Source organism: Misgurnus anguillicaudatus, chromosome 14, assembly GCF_027580225.2.
Source record: "Misgurnus anguillicaudatus chromosome 14, ASM2758022v2, whole genome shotgun sequence".
Lineage (NCBI taxonomy): Eukaryota > Metazoa > Chordata > Actinopteri > Cypriniformes > Cobitidae > Misgurnus > Misgurnus anguillicaudatus.
Window position 1 is genome coordinate 19,059,824 of NC_073350.2, and position 20,522 is coordinate 19,080,345.

Genomic DNA, 20,522 nt, shown 5'->3' on the forward strand with positions numbered 1-20,522 from the left:
ATATCCCAATACTGTCATACTGATTTACTTCATACCCAAAAGTACGTACTATTCCCACACCAATGCACGATGCATTAAAAGTACAAAAATTGGGATTCAGCCTGTGTTTCATCCGTGTCTTGTATTGTACAACAGAGATGTTTACATGCTCAGCAGAGTTTTGTTGTATTTCAGACCCACCTAATTATCTAATCACCCGGGTCCAATGTTATCTGCTTTACAATTCAATTGACTTCATTTTCAGTACATGCATACACTCCCCACATAAATGAACTCTGAGGGTCATGGGAACAGCTTTATCGTAACTCATCTCGGTCCTAGAGCTTGACCCTTCCCACCCGACGTGTTTTCCTCTTTAACCTCTTCATTAATCCCTCTCTCTATCTATCTCTCTTTCTCACTCAGTCTCTTACAAACACAAGCACACACATCCATAACCTCCCTCTGCTCCACTAATGAGGAGGGTCATTGAAAGGTCCATTCAATTTATCCCAGAATGCTTAAGCGGACCTGCGGGGAAGTCTTTCAACCTCTCCTTAATCTCTGCATCCTACGTGATCACTACCTTCTCATGGTCGACTCAGGTCTCGTTTTCATTAGCATCATATTCAGATATTGCAGCATGACTGTTTTTGTGATGATGTGATTGTATCTCTCTCCTCTGTTAACAAAACAATATGTAGTTACAACGATAAAATGTGATTGAGACGGCAGATGTTATATAATAGCCAATTTCTGACTCTGATTCTGATTGGATGAGCCACATTTAAAGCCACTGTGAAATGAATGCTAACACGCCTGCGATTGCACTTTTTATACATATGAATCGTGTTGTTGCATTGTTTACGGTTATGATTATACTATATATTACTATATTACTTGGTGGATGAATTGTTTATTCAGGATTGTTTATTCTGAATTGAAAGCAATAAAAGACAACAGTCTTGTATTATATTGCTGTTGTCTCCTTTTCTGTGAAAACAATAAGCCACTAAAGTGATATTTAAACAGCGAGTAAAATAAGTAAGTGAACCTGACTGTACTGAGTTGAATAAGTAGTTTTTTAGGTTAATGCAAAGAGTCTTTTAGGTTAATGCAAAAATACCTAATAAATAACAACAACGTCCTTTTAAAGTAGTTTATATAACAAGCAAAGTAAACAACGCGTAGATTACCTAGAACAGTGGTTTTCAAACTGGGGGCCGCGAGATGGTGCCAGGGGGGCCCCAGTTTTATGACATATCATGAAATACATTAATATATCATGAATTCTTTGTAATTAAACCTAAAAAAAAATAAGGCTACTAACCAAAAGCACTACTTTTTTGTATAATTTAATGTTTTTTTAATTAAAATGTTGAGTTTTAGAACAATTTTTGTCACAGATTTTCTTTGCGGGGCTGTGAAGGAATGCACCCTACACAAGGGGGACCGCACGCTGAAAAAGTTTGGGAACCACTGACCTAGAAAACCAAAATACACTGTAAAAAATTAGCTGTAATTATGCAGCTGGTTGGCAGTAACTTACTGTAGAAGTTAAAGACTGAAAATGTTATGTTAATTTAACTTTGAACAAACTGTTGCCAGTAAATAACATAAATGTAAAATCTACACAGTAAGTTACTGGCAGCTAGTTGCCAGTAATACCCAGTAATACTGTAATTTCTACAGAATTTTTTTACAGTGTATTTGTTATTTTCGACGAGGTATTTGTTCAAGAGTTCAGTTTAGCAACTAATCAGACCATTAAAAAAACTGAAAGCGGAAGTAAAGTTCGGACCAGGCGCGTAATTGCGTCACCACACGTGCGTCCGATTTTAATAATGTACGATCTAATTGAATTATATACTGTAAACCAGGGGTCTCCAACCTTTTTATGAGCAAGGGCTACAACAATGGATAAAAAAATCTAGAGGGCTACTTTTTGATATAGTCTACTTAAAACTTTTTTGCTTTACTTGTTTATTTTATTTTATTTGACTTGTTTATGTTTTTTTGTATTGTTTAAAATGTTAACATACGTAAACCAAGCCAAGCTAATATAAAAAAATATGTAATGATTACATAATACAGTTGAGACTATTAATAGAATGTGCTTTGGCGGGCACCTTACAGACTCTGTGCGGGCTACCTGGTGCCCGCGGGCACCATGTTGGTGACCCCTGCTGTAAACTAATAACATGGTTAAGTAAGAATAATTAATTAATTTGTAATATAACGTGCATCCTTTTTGAATAATGTACGATTTAACTGAATTATATACTGTAAACTAATAACATGGTTAAGTAAGAATAATTAATTAATTTATAATATAATAATTTGTGAAATTCTTCATTATTGTTGTCGTTGATCCTGGACCACAAAACCAAAAAAATAAAATAAGGGTAAATTTTATCAAATTGAGATTTTTACATCATCTATTCTAAATGCTAAATAAATATGCTTTCTGATTATCAAAATGTTCTCAAAATGAAAATACTGAGAAAATCCATATTGAAATCCTTAGCGACACATAATACTAATGATAAATAAATTATACACTCACCTAAAGGATTATTAGGGACACCATACTAATACTGTGTTTGACCCCCTTTCGCCTTTATTCTACGTGGCATTGATTTAACAAGGTGCTGAAAGCATTCTTTAGAAATGTTGGCCCATATTGATAGGATAACATCTTGCAGTTGATGAAGATTTGTGGGATGCACATCCAGGGTACGGAGCTCCTGTTCCACCACATCCCAAACATGCTCTATTGGGTTGAAATCTGGTGACTGTGGTGGGCCATTTTAGTACAGTGAACTCATTGTCATGTTCAATGATTCGAGCTTTGTGACGGTGTATTATCCTGCTGGAAGTAGCCATCAGAGGATGGGTACATGGTGGTCATAAAGGGATGTACATGGTCAGAAACAATGCTCAGGTAGGCCGTGGCATTTAAACGATGCCCAACTGGCACTAAGGGGCCTAAAGTGTGCCAAGAAAACATCCCCACACCATTACACCACCACCACCAGCCTGCACAGTGGTAACAAGGCATGATGGATCCATGTTCTCATTCGGTTTACGCCAAATTCTCTCTCTACAGAAATCGAGACTCATCAGACCAGGCAACATTTTTAGTTTTACCATTGTTAATGTGGTTTTAGACATTATTTTCTGTTAAAGTCATCACCATAACCATTCTTTTAGCATCCTGTTTCATTTGGCACATTGTAAGCTTTACCCTCTGTGACACTGTTTTTTTATTTTCTCTTTAACAAGTTATCATAAGTCTTTACCCGTAGCAAAGACTCCAAATAACTGCTAATTCAATGATTAAGACAGAGGGACTGAGATGGTCTATACAGGAGTGTGAATGTGGGTCGTGTTGGAGACTGCAGGCCCGTAATCTGTCCTCCTCTCAGGAGTGAATTGAGCTGCTCATTAATCTAACACCATGATTGCGCTCTCTTCCACCTGTGCTCTTCAATTAAAACTAGGACACACTTGCGTGTTTACAAAGCTGCATCGCAAATGAAACAATTGGAAGATTTTCAGCATCTTATTCTATGTCAACCCGAACGCTTACTTTGCTGGATGATGCTTAAAGGAATAATATGACTAAAATGGTTCAGTCACCACTTACACACCCTAATATAGTTCCAAAGCCCAGGAGCAAGACAGTCAGGGAACAGAGGCGTACGCTTTTGTCTGTTCTTCACACAAACATATCGTATTTCCTACGAAGATTTGAATTGTAGCAAGTCTTTTGGATTATTTTATGGTGTTTTTTGTATTTATTTATTTTTTATAGCTTGACAGTAAAAATCACCTTTCTCCTTGAGACAGCTACACCTGCTGTTAACATATTTTGTATCTTGATATTTATATCTTTAAAGGGGACATTTCACAACTTTTTTAAGATGTAAAATAAATCTTTGATGTCCCCAGAGTATGTATGTGAAGTTTTACCATATAGATAATTTATTATAACATGTTAAAATTGCCACTTTTGTAGGTGTGAGCAAAAAAGTGTCATTTTTGGGTGTGTCCTTTAAAATGCAAATAAGCTAATCTCTGCACTAAATGGCAGTGCCATGGTTGGATAGTGCAGATTAAGGGGCGGTATTATCCCCTTCTGACATCACAAGGGGAGCCAAATTACCTATTTTTTACATGCTTGCAGAGAATGGTTTACCAATCTAAATTACTGGGTTGATCTTTTTCACTTTTTCTAGGTTGATAGAAGCACTAAGGACCCAAGTATAGCACTTAAACATGAAAAAATCCAGATTTTCATGATATGTCCCCTTTAAAGGAGCATTTCACCCGTAGAAACATTAATCTTACATGAAAGTGTGTCATATTTGTAGTCGAAATATAACATACATTTTGAATTTGGTGCCTATTTGACAGAGAAAAGGAGTGTTTGTAGTCTCACTCCCTCAACAAAGATATTGGACTTCCTGCTTTCAATGATGCAAAATGATGATTTTTACATCATTGAAAGAAGGAAGTGCAACACTAAAATCTGTATTTCTCCTGTCTCAGTGGCAACTGAGGAAATGATGCATGACCATTCAAAAACATGACTGGGGTTCTAACTATACAAAGCTTAATGCAAATGGGTGAAGTGTCCCTTTAACTATACAGTAAACTAAAATATTTGTGACTTGGTCTGTAAAATCCAGGCTAAAGTCAATAGTTATAGCAAGTTGGTTTTCAATAATTAATTTTACTTTAATTTCAATCTTTGACATGACCTTACCCAGTCAAAATATAAAATATATTAAGGTTATATTTCCACAGAATGTTCTTTACATTACATTTATGTGATTTTCCTTTCATGGTTTCACAGTACGGTTCATATTAGCTTTGAAATGATGGAAAGCTCATGAGAATCTTAAACCCTATGGTAGGAAACTTCACAAAGTGTTGTGGAAATAAGCAAATGCAGTGAGTTTAAAATGACTGAGGCGATGCTGTTTAAACATTCACTTAGTATAAAATTTTTGGGGCTTTAATGAATATGCCAGCCCGATACTTTCATTTTAACATCATGTACACAACAGGGGGCTATACTCCTGCGTAGATCCCCGCAGATACATAGGGGAGATGGGCAGCCTACTACACGCACCCTAACATTTCCCTCTCTGCATTTCCATCTCTCTTCCTTACACACACACACATTCACATCAGGAGGGTAATCCTCCATCATCAGTACCTGTAGTCTAATTGGAATATTTATGCAGTAATTAGTGGGTTGAAGGAGCTTCGTACTGTAGCTGCACTGGTGGGAGTTCGCATTGACTTTAATGTCACACACATTTGATCAGGTCTGAATACCAATTACCCTCTCACACTAAGACCCCGTCACCTCTACACACCTTTTAACCCGCTCGCCATCACCTGTCTGATTACAGCAGCTAACAAGCAGCCCCCGCCCATCCGCTGCATGTCTTTGCCTGTCATCTTGTCTTACTCACTTCATAGAGTATATGTCTGTCTAACACACGTTACAACTTCTCTTTCGGTATTTCTGGCACTTTGTGTCTTCTCCTTTTGCTTTAATTGCACTGTTTGAATCTTTAATGTCATTCTTTAATGGAGTAGGACGTGCCCGCTGTTTTCTGTGTTTGGGAGAGGGGTCTTTGAACTTTCTCAGATCAGGTGCCCGATGAATAGATTAATGGAGCACGGCTCACACTTTCATACTGGAGAAAGTATGCTTAGCCTATGAGAGCATGCATATAGGGCCATATGAATGTGTTGTGTGTTGCATCGTAAGCTTAGCCAATAGCAATATACATTACGTGAAGTGCTGTTTGAAGGTACTGAAGGTTGCATTTTAAGCTTTAAAGGTGCAGTGTGTAATTTTTTAAAAAGGAACTCTTGACAAAAATGCACAATAATATACAAAACTATATTATCAGGGGTGTATAAAGACCTTTTTATAATGACCCGTTATGTTTTTATTACCTTAGAATGAGACGTTTTTATCTACATACACTGAGGGTCCCCTTAGGTGGAAGTCGCCATTTTGTGCCACCATGTTTCTACAGAAGCCCTTAACGGACAAACTTTTTTTGCTAAATTGTCTTCGTCAATGACATGTTTTTCCGGTGGCGGCTCTCGTAGCTTCACTATGTGTTTCAAAAGCGAGGGGTGAGCAGTGGACTGAGTGCAATTCGCAACCTCACCACTGGATGCCGCTAAAATTTACACACTGCACCTTTAACTATAAAAACATGTGCATGCATCATATACTGTAGGCTACAATAATGTATTTGGTGTTGCATTGTTAGTTTAGCCTATAACAACATAACATATAAAGGTACTTACTATGATGCCTACATTGCTATACAATACAACTACTGACGTACCAACTTATAGTACTTGTTAATTATCATTTTATATAATACATTTAAAGAGACACTCCACTTTGTTTGGTAAATATGCTCATTTTCCAGCTCCCCTAGAGTTAAACATTTGATTCTTACCGTTTTGGAATCCATTCAGCTGATCTCCGGGTCTGGCACTTTTAGCATAGCTTAGCATAATCCATTGAATCTGATTAGTCCATTAGCATCGCGCCTAAAAATAACCAAAGAGTTTCGATATTTTTTTATATTTAAAACTTGATGCAATGATATTACGCAGCGCCCGAAAATAGTCCCCTTAGTATCTTTCTATAGCAGGGGACTATTTTCGGGCACTACGTAATATCAATGCGCCTCCTGCAGTCATGTTACGAAAGCAAAGTCCTTGATTATTACGCCAAAATGAGAGTATAGTTCCTAGACATATCTGCCTAGAAAATCGCATCTTTTAATTTTCAGTGGGTCTTAGTACATGATGTAACTACAGAAGAGTCAAGTTTTAAATAGGAAAAGTATTGAAACTTTGGGTATTTTTGAGCGCGATGCTAATGGTCTAATCAGATTCAATGGATTATGCTAAGCTATGCTAAAAGTGGTACCGCCAGACCCAGAGATCAGCTGAATGGATTCCAAACGGTAAAAATCAAATGTTTAACTCTAGGGGAGCTGGAAAATGAGCATATTTACAAAAAAGTGGAGTGTCCCTTTAAATGTAGTCTTGCATAGCCTTCATACTGGAAGTATGGTAACCATGGCCGCTTGGAATGGCAAAGGACCAGTGACCACCCAAGAGGCCACACTGTAAAAAATAAAAAGTTGACTTAACTTACATTTTCAAGGCAACTTGCTGCACAGCTTTTTTGAGTTTACTCAACTTTTGGATGATGTAGTTCACCTAACTCAATTTACTGAGCAATGACAACTTACACCAAAAGTTGAACCAACTTAAACTGATTAGGCTATTAGCAAATTTCTAAGTTTACTCAACTACACTCTTAAAACGAATGTGTTAAATTAACACATCTTGTGTCTAGTTAAGGACAACACACCTAGTGTGCTGTCCCCAACCCAACACATCTCTGTGTTATTCTTAGAACAACACACCTTGTGCTGTTTTAACACATCCTGTGTTGTCCCTTTTATTTATATGAACTCTAATTCAGCACGAAATGACACATAATGTGTTAAAAACAACACATAATGTGTTAAATAGTTTAACACAAAGCAATGTGTTAAAATTAACACATCCAGGGTGTGTTAATTTTAACACATTGCTTTGTGTTAAACTATTTAACACATTATGTGTTGTTTTTAACACATTACGTGTTATTTAAGTTCATAAAAAATAAAAGGGACAACACAAGATGTGTTAAAACAACACAAAGTGTGTTGTTCTAAAAATAACACAGAGATGTGTTAAATTAAGGACAACACACTAGGTGTGTTGTCCTTAACTAGACACAAGATGTGTTAATTTAACACATTCGTTTTAAGAGTGTAGTGACTTAAGTCCTCTCAACTATTACAACTGTATTCCAGCATCTATCCATAAAGTTAATACACATACAAGTTGGGTAAAGGACTCAGTGGTAGAACATCGTGTTCGCAGCGCAAAAGGTCATGAGTTCAAACCCAGGGAACACAAGTACTGATAAAAATGTCTAGCTTTTAATGCAGTGTAAGTCGCTTTGGATAAAAGCATCTGCATGTTTTGGACTGTGGGAGTGAACCCACAATGTCACAGAGAGAACATGCATACTCCACAAAGAAAGGTCTCCTTAACAAAGTCTTTGTCTGACTTAGTCCTTTTTTGAAACAGAGACCTTTTTTGGTGTGAGGCAACAATGATGCGGGCTAACTCATTGTGCTGCCCTCTACACTGAACACACACTTCTCAATCATGGTAACAATGAACAAACATAATTCTTTAAAAATTACTCTAAATACAACATATAACTAACATTAACAACATAACAACATAAATAAATCCAGCAAACATTAAAACAGTCATCTTTTTTAGTAAATATTAACCAAAGAAGTGAACATGTCGCAATGCATGCTGGGAACCATTCCGACCATTGTTTTTTTTTAAATTGCTTGTTCAGATTACTCAGGTTGGCAAGTTGGGTGAACGAATTGGACAAAAACTTTTTCATCTAAGTTCAGTCAACAAAATAATATTGTTAGCTGAATGATTATGCTCTTTTCATTCAGTGAACACAAAATAATCAACTGACGCCCTTCATCAAAGAAATATTTGTTCAAGTTACTTAATGTTCTTTGTTGAATGAACATTTTAAAGTTGGATTTTTCACAGTGCATGCGACTGACACAGAAGGCAACCAATCAAGTTTCGCTTGGTGCTGCGCCATGTTTAGGGGTGAAGAATGTGAAGAATAAATGTCTCCACAATAACAGACCGGTGTGCAACCAGTAAATGATTCATTCATGAACATACTGAATTCATAACAACATTAAAAACATGCTGAAAATCTCTTTTAAATTCCACTTATTGTGTCAAGCAAAACTGTTGTATGTCTTTTAAAGATTTTATGCCGTAAACCTCGCATACTTTTTGGCCTTGTGATGTTTTCAGGCAGAAAACATTAAAAATAACACATCACACGCGTCTCCCTGAAATACTGTATAATTCAACCAATCAAAGGACGACTCTCGAAGCACCTGAAGTGTTAACAGAAAAGTGTGCCATACTGTTTCATCAGACGTTCAGCTAACCATCCGTGGACGTGACGTCTGAGACTAATTTAAATGTGGAATGGAAAGTGAATCATTTAGATAAACAGTATTTGGTTGAGTTGATGTATTATTCTAATTTTGTTGAAACACATTTTTTTCATAAACATTTCACATCAAATAGTAATTGGCAGATTTGTTGCAGCGGTGGATTCTCTGTTGAAGACCCCTGGATTAGAAAGTACATCATGTTTCTTTAGATAAAACTTTTTTAATTAAATGTAGCAGAAATGCTATTCAGTCCAACATCTGATTTTATTCATCTGATGTATGAACACAGTGCTTGCTCTCTGAATCACATAAAAGCACTTTAAAGTTTTGCAGTGAAATGGCAGTCCTGTATCTTTGTGTGTGTGTGTGTGTGTGTGTGTGTGTGTGTGTGTGTGTGTGTGTGTGTGTGTGTGTGTGTGTGTGTGTGTGTGTGTGTGTGTGTGTGTGTGTGTGTGTGTGTGTGTGTGTGTGTGTGTGTGTGTGTGTGTGTGTGTGTGTGTGTGTGTGTGTGTGTGTGTGTGTTAAAGGCCCTGTGTGTCTGTCCTACAGCTCTGTGAATCTGTTCAGGCCAGATTGTCCAGGCTGTTGCTTTTCATTACCTGTCTGTTGTCTCTGCCAGAGGCCCTGTGGTGTGCTTTCTGTCTCTGTGTCTCTGTGTCTGTGTGTGTATGTGTACCTTTGCTTGGTTATGTCAGGTCTGGGTTAAAATGTGTCCACTCTGCCGCGCCTGATTAGAAAATCGATCGTTGTGAAATGTGTGTGTGTGTGTGTTTTTTCCAGTTGCTCCCAAGAGATCCAAAGCTTCCTCCAGCGTGTGACGAAAGCGTCATGGTTGCACTTTTTCTCCCATCATCTCCTCTACCATCACATCTAGGTGCTGCTCGTCATCGCCTCCCCTTTATCTTCTCCCCTCTTCCCTTCTCACCCGAAGGAGTCAGAGAGAGGTGAGGTCAGGGCCCGCTGGGCTGTGAAATGCTCCTCATAACAGTTGACTCAAGCGTGCGAGAGCCTGCACGGGCGAAACCCGTCTTTCGCTGGGTCTGCTGCCGAGTCGCTTCGAGATTCTGCCAGCTTTCCTGAGGTGTAATCATTTCAGATTCTCTTCAGGACTTGAAATGTGTTCAAGCTCGTCTCCCGGTGTCACGTTCCGTTCCCTCCAGCCGGCGCTGTATGAAAAGTGTGCGAGATTAATTACACACTGATTTGTTTCTCTTGTTCTCTGCAGAGCATAACCAGAGGAGACAGTATTGATATTTCATTATGGTGTTAATAAAGGTCAGCTGCTATTGAGTTCTCATTAATAGAGCTGAACTGGGCAATATTATGGAGAAGACGCAGGTTTTAATGACTCTCAGCCTCGATCTGCAGTACCCTTGGAGTTTAAAGTGCTTTAAGGACTCTAAGGAGTCCCTGACCTGCCTCTTACTGCCAGCTATCTGAGGAGTGCACCTTTTCCACCCAGAGTCGGAGATCCAAAGGGGATCCATAGAGAACTGCTTTGCATTTCCACTGAGCTGACTGATGACAGTACTGATTATTTGACTACATAATGCTGCCTTTTGAGCATATTTTAGCATTTAAAGTAATTTGATTGTCAACTGTTGTTTCAAATGAAAAAAAGTATTGCCGTTGCAAGCATCATGCTCCACCTGTTACAGTTTTTTTGTTAAGTTTATTTATAATCAACAGCAAGACAGAGAGACTGAAAGACAGACAAATAGATGGATGGATGGATGGATGGGTGGATAGATAGACAAACAGACCAACAGACAGACAGATCAAGGTAGGAGGGACAGACAGAAAGATAGCCAGACAGATGGACAAATAGACAGGTATGGGGATGGATGGGTCGATAGATGGATAGATAGACAGAGAGACCAACAGACAGACAGATCTAGATAGAACTGACAGACAGACAGACAAAAAACAGGTATGTGGATGGACCGACAGACAGGTATGTAAATAGATGGATAGATGGATAGATAGATAGATAGATAGATAGATAGATAGATAGATAGATAGATAGATAGATAGATAGATAGATAGATAGATAGATAGATAGATAGATAGATAGATAGATAGATAGATAGATAGACAGACAGACAGACAGACAGACAGGCAGGCAGGTAGGTAGGCAGGCAGACAGACAGACAGACAGACAGACACGCTGTTAGGCAGACAAACAGACAGACAGACAGACATGCTGTTAGGCAGACAAACAGACAAATAAAGGGTATGTGGATGGATGGATGGATGGATGGGTGGGTGGGTGTATGGGATGGACAGACAGAAAGATAGCCAGACAAATGGGCAAATAGACAGGTATGTGGATGGATGGGTCGATAGATGGATAGATAGACAGAGAGACAGATCTAGATAGAACTGACAGACAGACAGACCAACAGAAAGACAGATCTAGATAGGACTGACAGACAGACAGACCAACTGAAGGTAGGATGGACAGACAGAAAGAAAGACAGAGAAATAGACAGGTATGTGGATGGATGGGTCAATATATGGATAGAATAGACAGACAGACCAACAGACAGACAGAACTTTGTAGAATAGACAGACAGACAGACAGACAGACCAACATACATACAGATCTAGATAGGACTGCCAGACAGACAGACCAACAGATAGGTATGTAAATGGATGGATATATGAATGGGTGGATAGAGAAATTGACAAACAAACCAACAAATAGACAAGTTTGGTAGACAGACAGAAAGACAGTCAGACAGACAAATAAACAGGTATGTGGATGGATGGATGGATGGGTGGGTGATAGATGGATAGACAGACAGACCAATAGACAATGAAGACCAAAAAATAGACAAGTTGTTAGGTAGGTAGGAAGGTATGTAGAAAGACAGACAGACAGACAGACAGGTATGTGGATGGATGGATGGAAAGACAGACCAACAAATATACAGGTTGTTAGGTAGACAGACAGACCAACCAACAGACAGATCTAGGTAGGATGGACAGAGAGTCAGACAGACAGGTATGTAGATGGATAGATGTATCTACCTAGGATGGACAGATAGACAGACAAATAGACAGGTAAGTAGTTAGGTAGGTAGATAGACTGACAGACAGATAGACAGATCTAGGATGGGTTGATAGATAGACATACAGACCAACAGACAGACAGATCTATGTAGGACAGACAGACAGAAAGACCGACAGACATGTATGTAAATGGATGGATAGACGGATAGACGGATAGACGGATAGACAGATAGATAGATAGATAGAGATAGATAGATAGATAGATAGATAGATAGATAGATAGATAGATAGATAGATAGATAGATAGATAGATAGATAGATAGATAGATAGATAGATAGATAGATAGATAGATAGAAAAAGTTGTTTTCTGACAGTCAGACAGACCGACCAACAGACAGACAGACAGACGGATCTATGTAGGATGGACAGAGAGTCAGACAAATAGACAGGTATGTAGTTAGATAGATAGATAGATACACTGACAGACAGATAGACAGACAAATAAACAGGTATGTGGATGGATGATGGATGGATGGATGGATGGACCTACAGACCAACAAACATACAAGTTTGGTAGACAGATAGACAGACATATCTATGTAGGATGGACAGAGAGTCAGACAAATAAACAGGTATGTAGTTAGATAGATAGATACACTGAAAGACAAATAGACAGGTTAGGGAGATAGACTGACAGACATACAGGTATACTGTACAGTAGATATAACTATAAATATTTTTATTCCAATAACTAAATATTACTGAAGTATTGTACTTTATCCATGCAGTTCTGTCTTAGAGTTTTTCCATAAGAAGATATCTAATATATAAATAATTATTCCATCCATATTTTTCAATAACCTTTTTGTTAGCTGCCCTAAAATGCTCCCTGCAAGTTTTGTCGCAGAGCCGGAGAATTATAGAGATGCAGGAGGCATTGATCTGCCCTCAGTGTTTACCTGAGGTTAAATTTAAGACCTAGTCAGTCATGTCCTAAAACATTTAAGACCAGAGTTAAAGACGAAAAGCTGTCGAAGTAAAGCCATCAAGCTCTTCAGCAAGGTCCTGTGTAGGTATTCATTGCTTTATATCAGCTCTAACAGTCATTCATACCCCAGACCGGTCTCAGTGGAAAACTCACTTGTCCTTCACTCCCTTATTTCCTGTCTGCAACAACAGACGGCTTTCAGCCAACCGGATTAATACGACTAGAGCTGGAAGAGACAGAAGCTTTGGTTCAGGCTTGGCTCACTGTCTCCTCCCAGCGTGGACTAACTGGAGTCAGATTCACCCGGGCATGGACAGGGCACAGTTTCAGATCTGTGCCCAAAGGAATGTTGGCCCTGCAAAAACAAACATTGTTTCTGTGCCTGTGTGTGCGCTTCTATCCATCTGTTGCCCTCGTGACCCCCTGCGTCTCATCCGTGATAATAAACAAGCTGGTTCACGTCTCTGTGAAGAGTTGTTCTTGAGTACTGATCATATGTGTGTGTGTGTGCTTGCGGTTTTGTGTGTACTTCCATAAATAGCCAGTGACAAAGAATCAAACTAGAACAAAGCTCACAGTAGCCTCATGTCCTAATTAACAGTAAAGCCTATACAGACCGACAGACAAATGGATGCCCAGACACTAAAAGCCATTTCTCAAACATACAAAGTCTCAAAGTCTTTGTTCGACAGCTTTATATGGATTGTGACCCTTGCCAAACCTCTAGACAGTTCCATGACACCATTACAAAAAGTCAATAAACGTGCATGTGTTGCTTTCCAACCAAACCATATTTTGGGTGAAAAACACAAAGTACCTCAAAATATTTATTTTTGTGTGTTTTATCCTATTCCAAACAGTACGGTGGGGGAGGTTGTGGGTTAATGGTGCTGTATGTCCCTATTAACTCTTTCCCCGCCATTGACGAGATATCTCGTCATTTAAGAGAAAATATTTGCATAAAAACGTGTTACTGATGAGGTTTTAGGGGTATCTGTAATACCCCGATTATCCACTAGATGGCTTCCCTAATTTATAAAAAAACTGAAGCAAATTTTTTTTTACACTGCATTTACGTTTTGATAATTGTTCTAAATATGATCTCTAACAAAATTCCTTTACAAAAATGCAATTGTTTCATACTGAGCCCCTAATGTGACATTAAAGTAAAAAAATCAAAAGTTTAGTTTCATGTGCTCACGTGAAACTTTCATGTGCTCACATGAAACTATAGCGCGCGCGAAAGTTTCACGTGAGCACGCAAAAGTAAGCTTAAACAAAATCTGCGATTTTAGCTTAGGCACATGAAAGTTTCACGTGAGCACGCAAAAGTAAGCTTAAACAAAATCTGCGATTTTAGCGTAGGCACATGAAAGTTTCACGTGGGCACACGATAGTTTCACGTGCGCACACGAAAGTTTCATGTTAGCACGCGATAGTTTCACGTGAGCACGTGATAGTTTTAGGTGCGCATGCGAAACTAAACTTTATTTAATTTTTGCTCCATGTCCCCTTAGGGGCTCCGTAGTTTCAGCTATTTGAAGAAAAATACCCCTTTTTAAGAGTTTATAAGCACACTGTAAAAAAATTCAGTAGAAATTGCAGCTGGGTTGCCGGTAACTTGCCGTAGATTTGAATTTGTGTTTTTTGCTGGCAACATTTTGTTCAAAGTTAAGTGAACATTGAACATTTGCAATTCTTTGTCTTTACAGAGTAAAACTACAAAAACAGCATCAAGCAAAACATTCTGGGAAACAAAATCTGAAGAAAAAAACAGAAACAGGTTGATGATGATTTCTGGTTCCTAGAATGCTTTTCATGAGGCTGTTGTTGTGTGGTTTTGTTCTGTTAGGATAAAGACTTGTTAGTATTTAAAATGTATTTAACTTTGAACAAACTCTTGCCAGTAAATAACATAAATTTAAATCTACGGTAAATTACCGGCAACCCAGCTGCAATAACATTGAAATTTCTACGGAATTTTTATATATTTTTAGAAGAAATTTTTCCTGGATATTTTTTTTTTTTTTTTTTGGAAACTTTTGTGAAAATTTCAAAAAATTGCTGGCGCAAATGAGTTAAGTGTGGCTAATGTATGCTTTTTTGCTAACTCAAATCTGTGTCTTTTCAGAAAGTGTCACAGTACACCGTCATTGTCCAGGCCACAGATATGGAGGGGAGCCTGAACTTCGGTCTGTCCAACACAGCCACTGCCCTCATTTCCATCACAGACATCAACGACAACCCTCCAGAGCTGGATGCTAAAACTGTAAGTGTCATAAAAAACCTTTTCTGTCCTGTGTACACCTACATCCAATTCTTTCAATCAACACCAGGTCAGAAATGTTGCCCTTTTAACCTAGCAAGTATGAAATCAAGTCATTTTAACAAACGTTAATTAGAGAGCCTGAGAACCTCTACAACAAAGCTGCAGCAAAACAGTTTTATTACACATGTAAATTAAGTCCATAAAATGCATGAAAACTTGTTATATTTAGTTATTGCAGGTTTGCAGTGAGCCCTGTTATTGGGTTTCCTGTGTGTTTTGAGGCGAACTGAGGAAAATAAGATTTGTGTTTATTTTATAGCGGTGATATTGGTTTTTATGCTTGGAAACAGTGTAGTATTGTAGTAGTCGAAATGAAATGAGTAAAGAGTAAATATGCCTGTGTTATGTACATATACTTTTTCTCATTTTCTTTCCTTAAAAACAAAAACATAATTAATCACGTTTAGGTATTTTATAGACATAATTTCTCTTTGATAACTTTAACAAAGCACATTTAAATATTTAACTTGCATGCATTATGTATGCCATGTGGTCTATCCTTGGTTGGCATTTTCTTTTTTTATTACAGCAACCGAGGAAAAGTACATAGTCTGCCTATTTGGACTTACATCGATTTCTGAATTCTGAAGCCTGGAGTATATTTAGTTTTTTTCATGTGCAAAGTATGGTTTATTAAACTCGTGCATTCAACAAAATTTATGGATCACCTGGCTACAGTACATACTACATTCTCCTGTAAGCGCATGAGCGACCTACGGGTACAATGTATGCACGTTTGAAAAACCCTGAAAAGTGAAGCCAAAACGTCTCGATCGCCCCCCAGTGACAGGTCCTAGTATAGGTCATAAACCCCGCCTCCCTATGTTATTCAATTGGACTTGAGACCAACTAAACTATTTAATTACACTTTAATTATCTTTTTTCCTAAGCTGGTTTCTGTCATTTACTGTAGTTTTTATCACGCTGATGAAAATTCAAGTGTTTGTTTTTAAAATAAGTTGCTATAAAAACGGTGGTGTAACGTCATGATTGACAGCTGTGATATGCGCATTCTGCGAGAGTGAGGGCGGGGCCTTGCTTTCGTGGCTTTACTTCCTGCTCACTACTGCGCAAGACTCCCAAAATCGCTGTGCAGACTCAAGACCCAAGATGTCAGCGCTGTATCGGGATACTGACGGCTTCACTTTTCACCAATGGAAGAGAGCGAACAGGCGTTTTCCATCTTTTTTTACAGTCTATGCGCGCACAGTACGTGAGCATTCTTCTGATGAAGAAAATTGCGGCACGTACACTGTACGCAGACCCTCGTGTACACATAAACAATGGACCATACTTCGGATTTAGTAATGTCTTGATACTTTATTCACACTGTTGTCTAATAGCTGGAAAAATCTATTAGAGGTGTGAAACAAATAGATATTTACTGAAAGCAGTGATTTATGGGTGGTGAAAAAGGAACGAGGGATGAAATGGAGTGAAATGAATGGTGAATGTTTCTCTCTCTCTCTCTCTCTCTCTCTCTCTCTCGCCGTCTCTCTATCTCTCTTACATCATTGTGCCAGATATGTCCCTTAGGTGACTATAGTTGCTCTTCAGGCATCTGGCTTCAGTCTCCTGATATTCCCATTTGTTTTTGCGAGCATCCTCTATCTCTTTTTAACTTTATATCTGTATCCTTACGCCTTTGTCTCTTCCCACTTTAACCAGCGTTTGTTTCTGCCAACCCTCATATCTCCTTTCTTATTTCTCTAGTTAACTATATATCTCCGTTGCTTAATCATTCTCTATGGTTTTCAATGTCTGTCTGTATCTCTCTCATTCCATTTATTTCCTGCTATCTGCCATGCTTTTTTATCTTCCCCTCACAGTACTCATCTCTTGTGCCCTTGCGTTCTTTCTCTCATTAAGTAATAACCCCAGGCCCCTCCATGCTGTCTGATGCTGAAACACTCGGAGTTATTTTGCACATTTTTTTCCAACCTGTAATATTTATTTGAAGGCCAAACGCTGCTTAGTGAATTTGTATGACAGCTTTCAGCTGGCATCAGACGGTCTTGCTCTTCATTTTAATTAATGTCAGATTATTTTCATATGTTAAGTCAGAGGACAAAATGTTTGTGGATAGGTCTCTCCTGTGTGGAGAGTCTGGCTGCTGTTGTTGGTGGGTTGTTTCAATGTGCTGAGTTGAATGCGGTCTAGACAGAATTTTTTATCGTGTGACCCTAAGCCCTATTCACTGCGAAAGCTTTACCAGACACAGTGGGATGCTGCAAAGGTTCAAAGGGTGTAGAGTTGAAAATAACTTATTGTTTGGAGGGTAACAGCAGCTTTTTTGGTTAAAAAATATTTCACTTGCAGGAGGGTTCAAACCATGCTTACTTAAATCGATAGCATGGCATGCTATTAAAGGGTTTAGATTAATCCAGGAATATGCCTTAGTTATTTTAGGACATTTAAGTGGTTTTTACAAACTTTACTATGCATTTTGAGACAAAACAATGGCATTAATATATATATTAAGTCAGTGCAAGATGTTTATAAATTAGGGCAGCTCAAACATGCATTTTATTCTGGGACTGAGATAAGCCCCGCCCCTATATGTCTTATCTGTAAATCTGTGAAATGCATGTAAATAATTTTGTCTTAAAAATCATCACAATACTATATTGCATGTATTGCTTCTCCTTTGTATCTATTTGCTTTAGTTAATTTAGGTTAATAATAAAATTTTCTTCAATTAAAGTTTTGGGTACTAAGTGGGTATTTCACAGTGCAGACAAAATTAATCAAACATAGATTCCCTCTATTGCATCGCAGTTGTACCTATGGCTTATTTTAAATGGTTCAGTTTTGCAATCCAATTATGATATCATCATGCATTTCGGCCATTTATGACATTTGGTCCGGTCTGAAACCGAGATAGGGCGGGGGCATACACACCTCCATCCATCTTTCATGACACCTCCCTTAAATAACACACAGTAAGATTTTCTCAACCATGCGCTAAACTTATTTTGTCCGAATGAGCAGTTGAGAGCGAGACTAATATAAAATGAACTCATTGCTCATCCACCCACTTAATTACTTTCAAGATCTTTTGAAGTTTGAAAAGTTTGTTAATTCAGCTCCACCCACAAGAGCGTAAGCGTGTGCATTATTGTCCATCGCGGCGTCCTTAATTATACAGAGCAACATAAGAACAACTCCGCAATTCGGTTGTCTCATCTTAGTTAGCTCAGTATATATGACAGGTCCTAACCCAGCAAGTTAACCCAGATGACACCAGCAATTAAGATCCACACATAGCACATGCTCTCGCTCCTGATAACAAACACTCTTGTGTCACATATCACTGAGCAAAAGAGAAAATAAGTCACAACTGGTTTATGAAGAGCTTGCGGGAACTGACACTTCTGAGGGTTTGCTGATTTACTCACACTCAAACGCAGTTTGTGAGTTGGTGATGTCGTCTTTTTGAAATAAAACAATGGTCGGAGAAGGAAAGAAATAGAAAAAATGAAAGAACAAACAAAAGAGAAGAATGCGAACAAACAAGTGAACCAAAGAAAGAAAAAACTAATGAAAAGGGAGGATACACAATAGATCAATAAATAAATGAACACAATTAATTAATTAAAATTAAAGAATGAATGAACAGAGAGAAAATTAACAAAAGAAAGAAAAGAGAGAATGAACAATAGATAAAGAAATGAATGAATGAACAAAAGAAAGATGGAAAGAAAGACAGAAAGAAAGAAAAGGGAGAAAATGAACAAACAAGCAAAAACAGAAGGCAAACAAACAAACTAAAGAAAGAAAGAAAGAAAGAAAGAAAAAGAAGAACTAATGAAAAGAAAGAAGATGAACAAACAAGCAAACAATGGATGAACGAGCAAAGGAAAGAAAGAAAAGAGAAAGAACAAATGAAAAGAGAGAATGAACAATAAATTAATAAATAAATGAACAAAAGAAAGAATAAAAGAAAGAATAAAACAATGGAAAATTAAGGAAGGTAATATAAAAAAGTGATAGAACAAACAAAAAGAAAGGCAGAGAACAAGCGAGTAAGTCAAAGAAAGTAGGATAGAAGATAGAAATAGAGAATGAAAAATAGATGAATAAATAAATGAATGAACAAAATAAAAAAACATCGAAAGAAAGACGGATAGAAAGAAAAGAAAAGAGAAAGAATGAACAAACAAGCAAACAACGGACAAACAAACAAAAGAAAGAAAGAAAGAAAAGAGACAGAATGAACAAACAAGCAAACAACAGGTGGCAAATAAACAAACAAACGAAAGAAAGAAAAAAAAAGAGAGAGAATGAATAAACAAGCAAACAACAGATAGCAAACAAACAAACGAACGAACGAACGAAAGAAAGAAAGACAGAAAGAAAGAAAAGAGAGAGAATGAACAAACAAGCAAACAACAGACGGTAAACAAACAAACGAAAGAAAGATAAAGAAGAACTAATGAAAAGAAAGAAGATGAACAAACGAGCAAACAATGAATGAATGAACCAAGAAAAGAAAGAAAAGAAAGAAAAGAGAGAGAAAGAACAAATGAAAAGAGGTAATGAACAATAAATGAATAAATAAATGGACAAAAGAAAGAAAGAAAGAAAGAAAGAAAGAAAGAAAGAAAGAAAGAAAGAAAGAAAGAAAGAAAGAAAGAAAGAAAGAAAGAATGAACGAACGAAAAGAGAAACAATGAACAAACTACCAAACAACGTACTGCCAACAAAAGAAATAAAGACTGTAAAGAGAGGGAATGAACAAACAATCAAACAACAGAGAAAGAAAGAAGGAAAGAAAGAAAGAAAGAAAGAAAGAAAGAAAGAAAGAAAGAAAGAAAAAATGAAAAAAGAGAAGGGACAAACAAGCAAACAACAGACGGCAAACAAACAAACGAAAGAAAGAAAGAACCAATAAAAAGAAATAAAATGAAAAAAGAGCAAACAACGGATGAATGAACAAAGGAAATAAGAAAGAAAAAAGAAAGAAAAGAGAAAATGAACAAACGCGTAACCAGTGGATGAATTAAATAAAGAACTTTGCTCAGTGCTGTAGTGTTGATAGTTAATTGACTTGTTCATAAGCGTTTTAAATTTTTACTACAG

The 20,522-nt window shown here is 37.6% G+C and overlaps 1 protein-coding gene across 4 annotated transcripts in view; it reads left to right on the forward strand.

Annotated features, from left to right (window-relative positions):
• Positions 1 to 20,522, forward strand: part of cdh4 (cadherin 4, type 1, R-cadherin (retinal)) — a 294,301-nt gene that overhangs the window by 248,321 nt on the left and 25,458 nt on the right. For all 4 annotated transcript variants that reach the window (XM_055183497.2, XM_055183500.2, XM_055183498.2 and 1 more), the window contains one exon: positions 15,243 to 15,380. In XM_055183497.2, the coding sequence (XP_055039472.2) occupies positions 15,243 to 15,380 (138 nt within the window). The remainder of the gene's footprint in view (positions 1 to 15,242; positions 15,381 to 20,522) is intronic.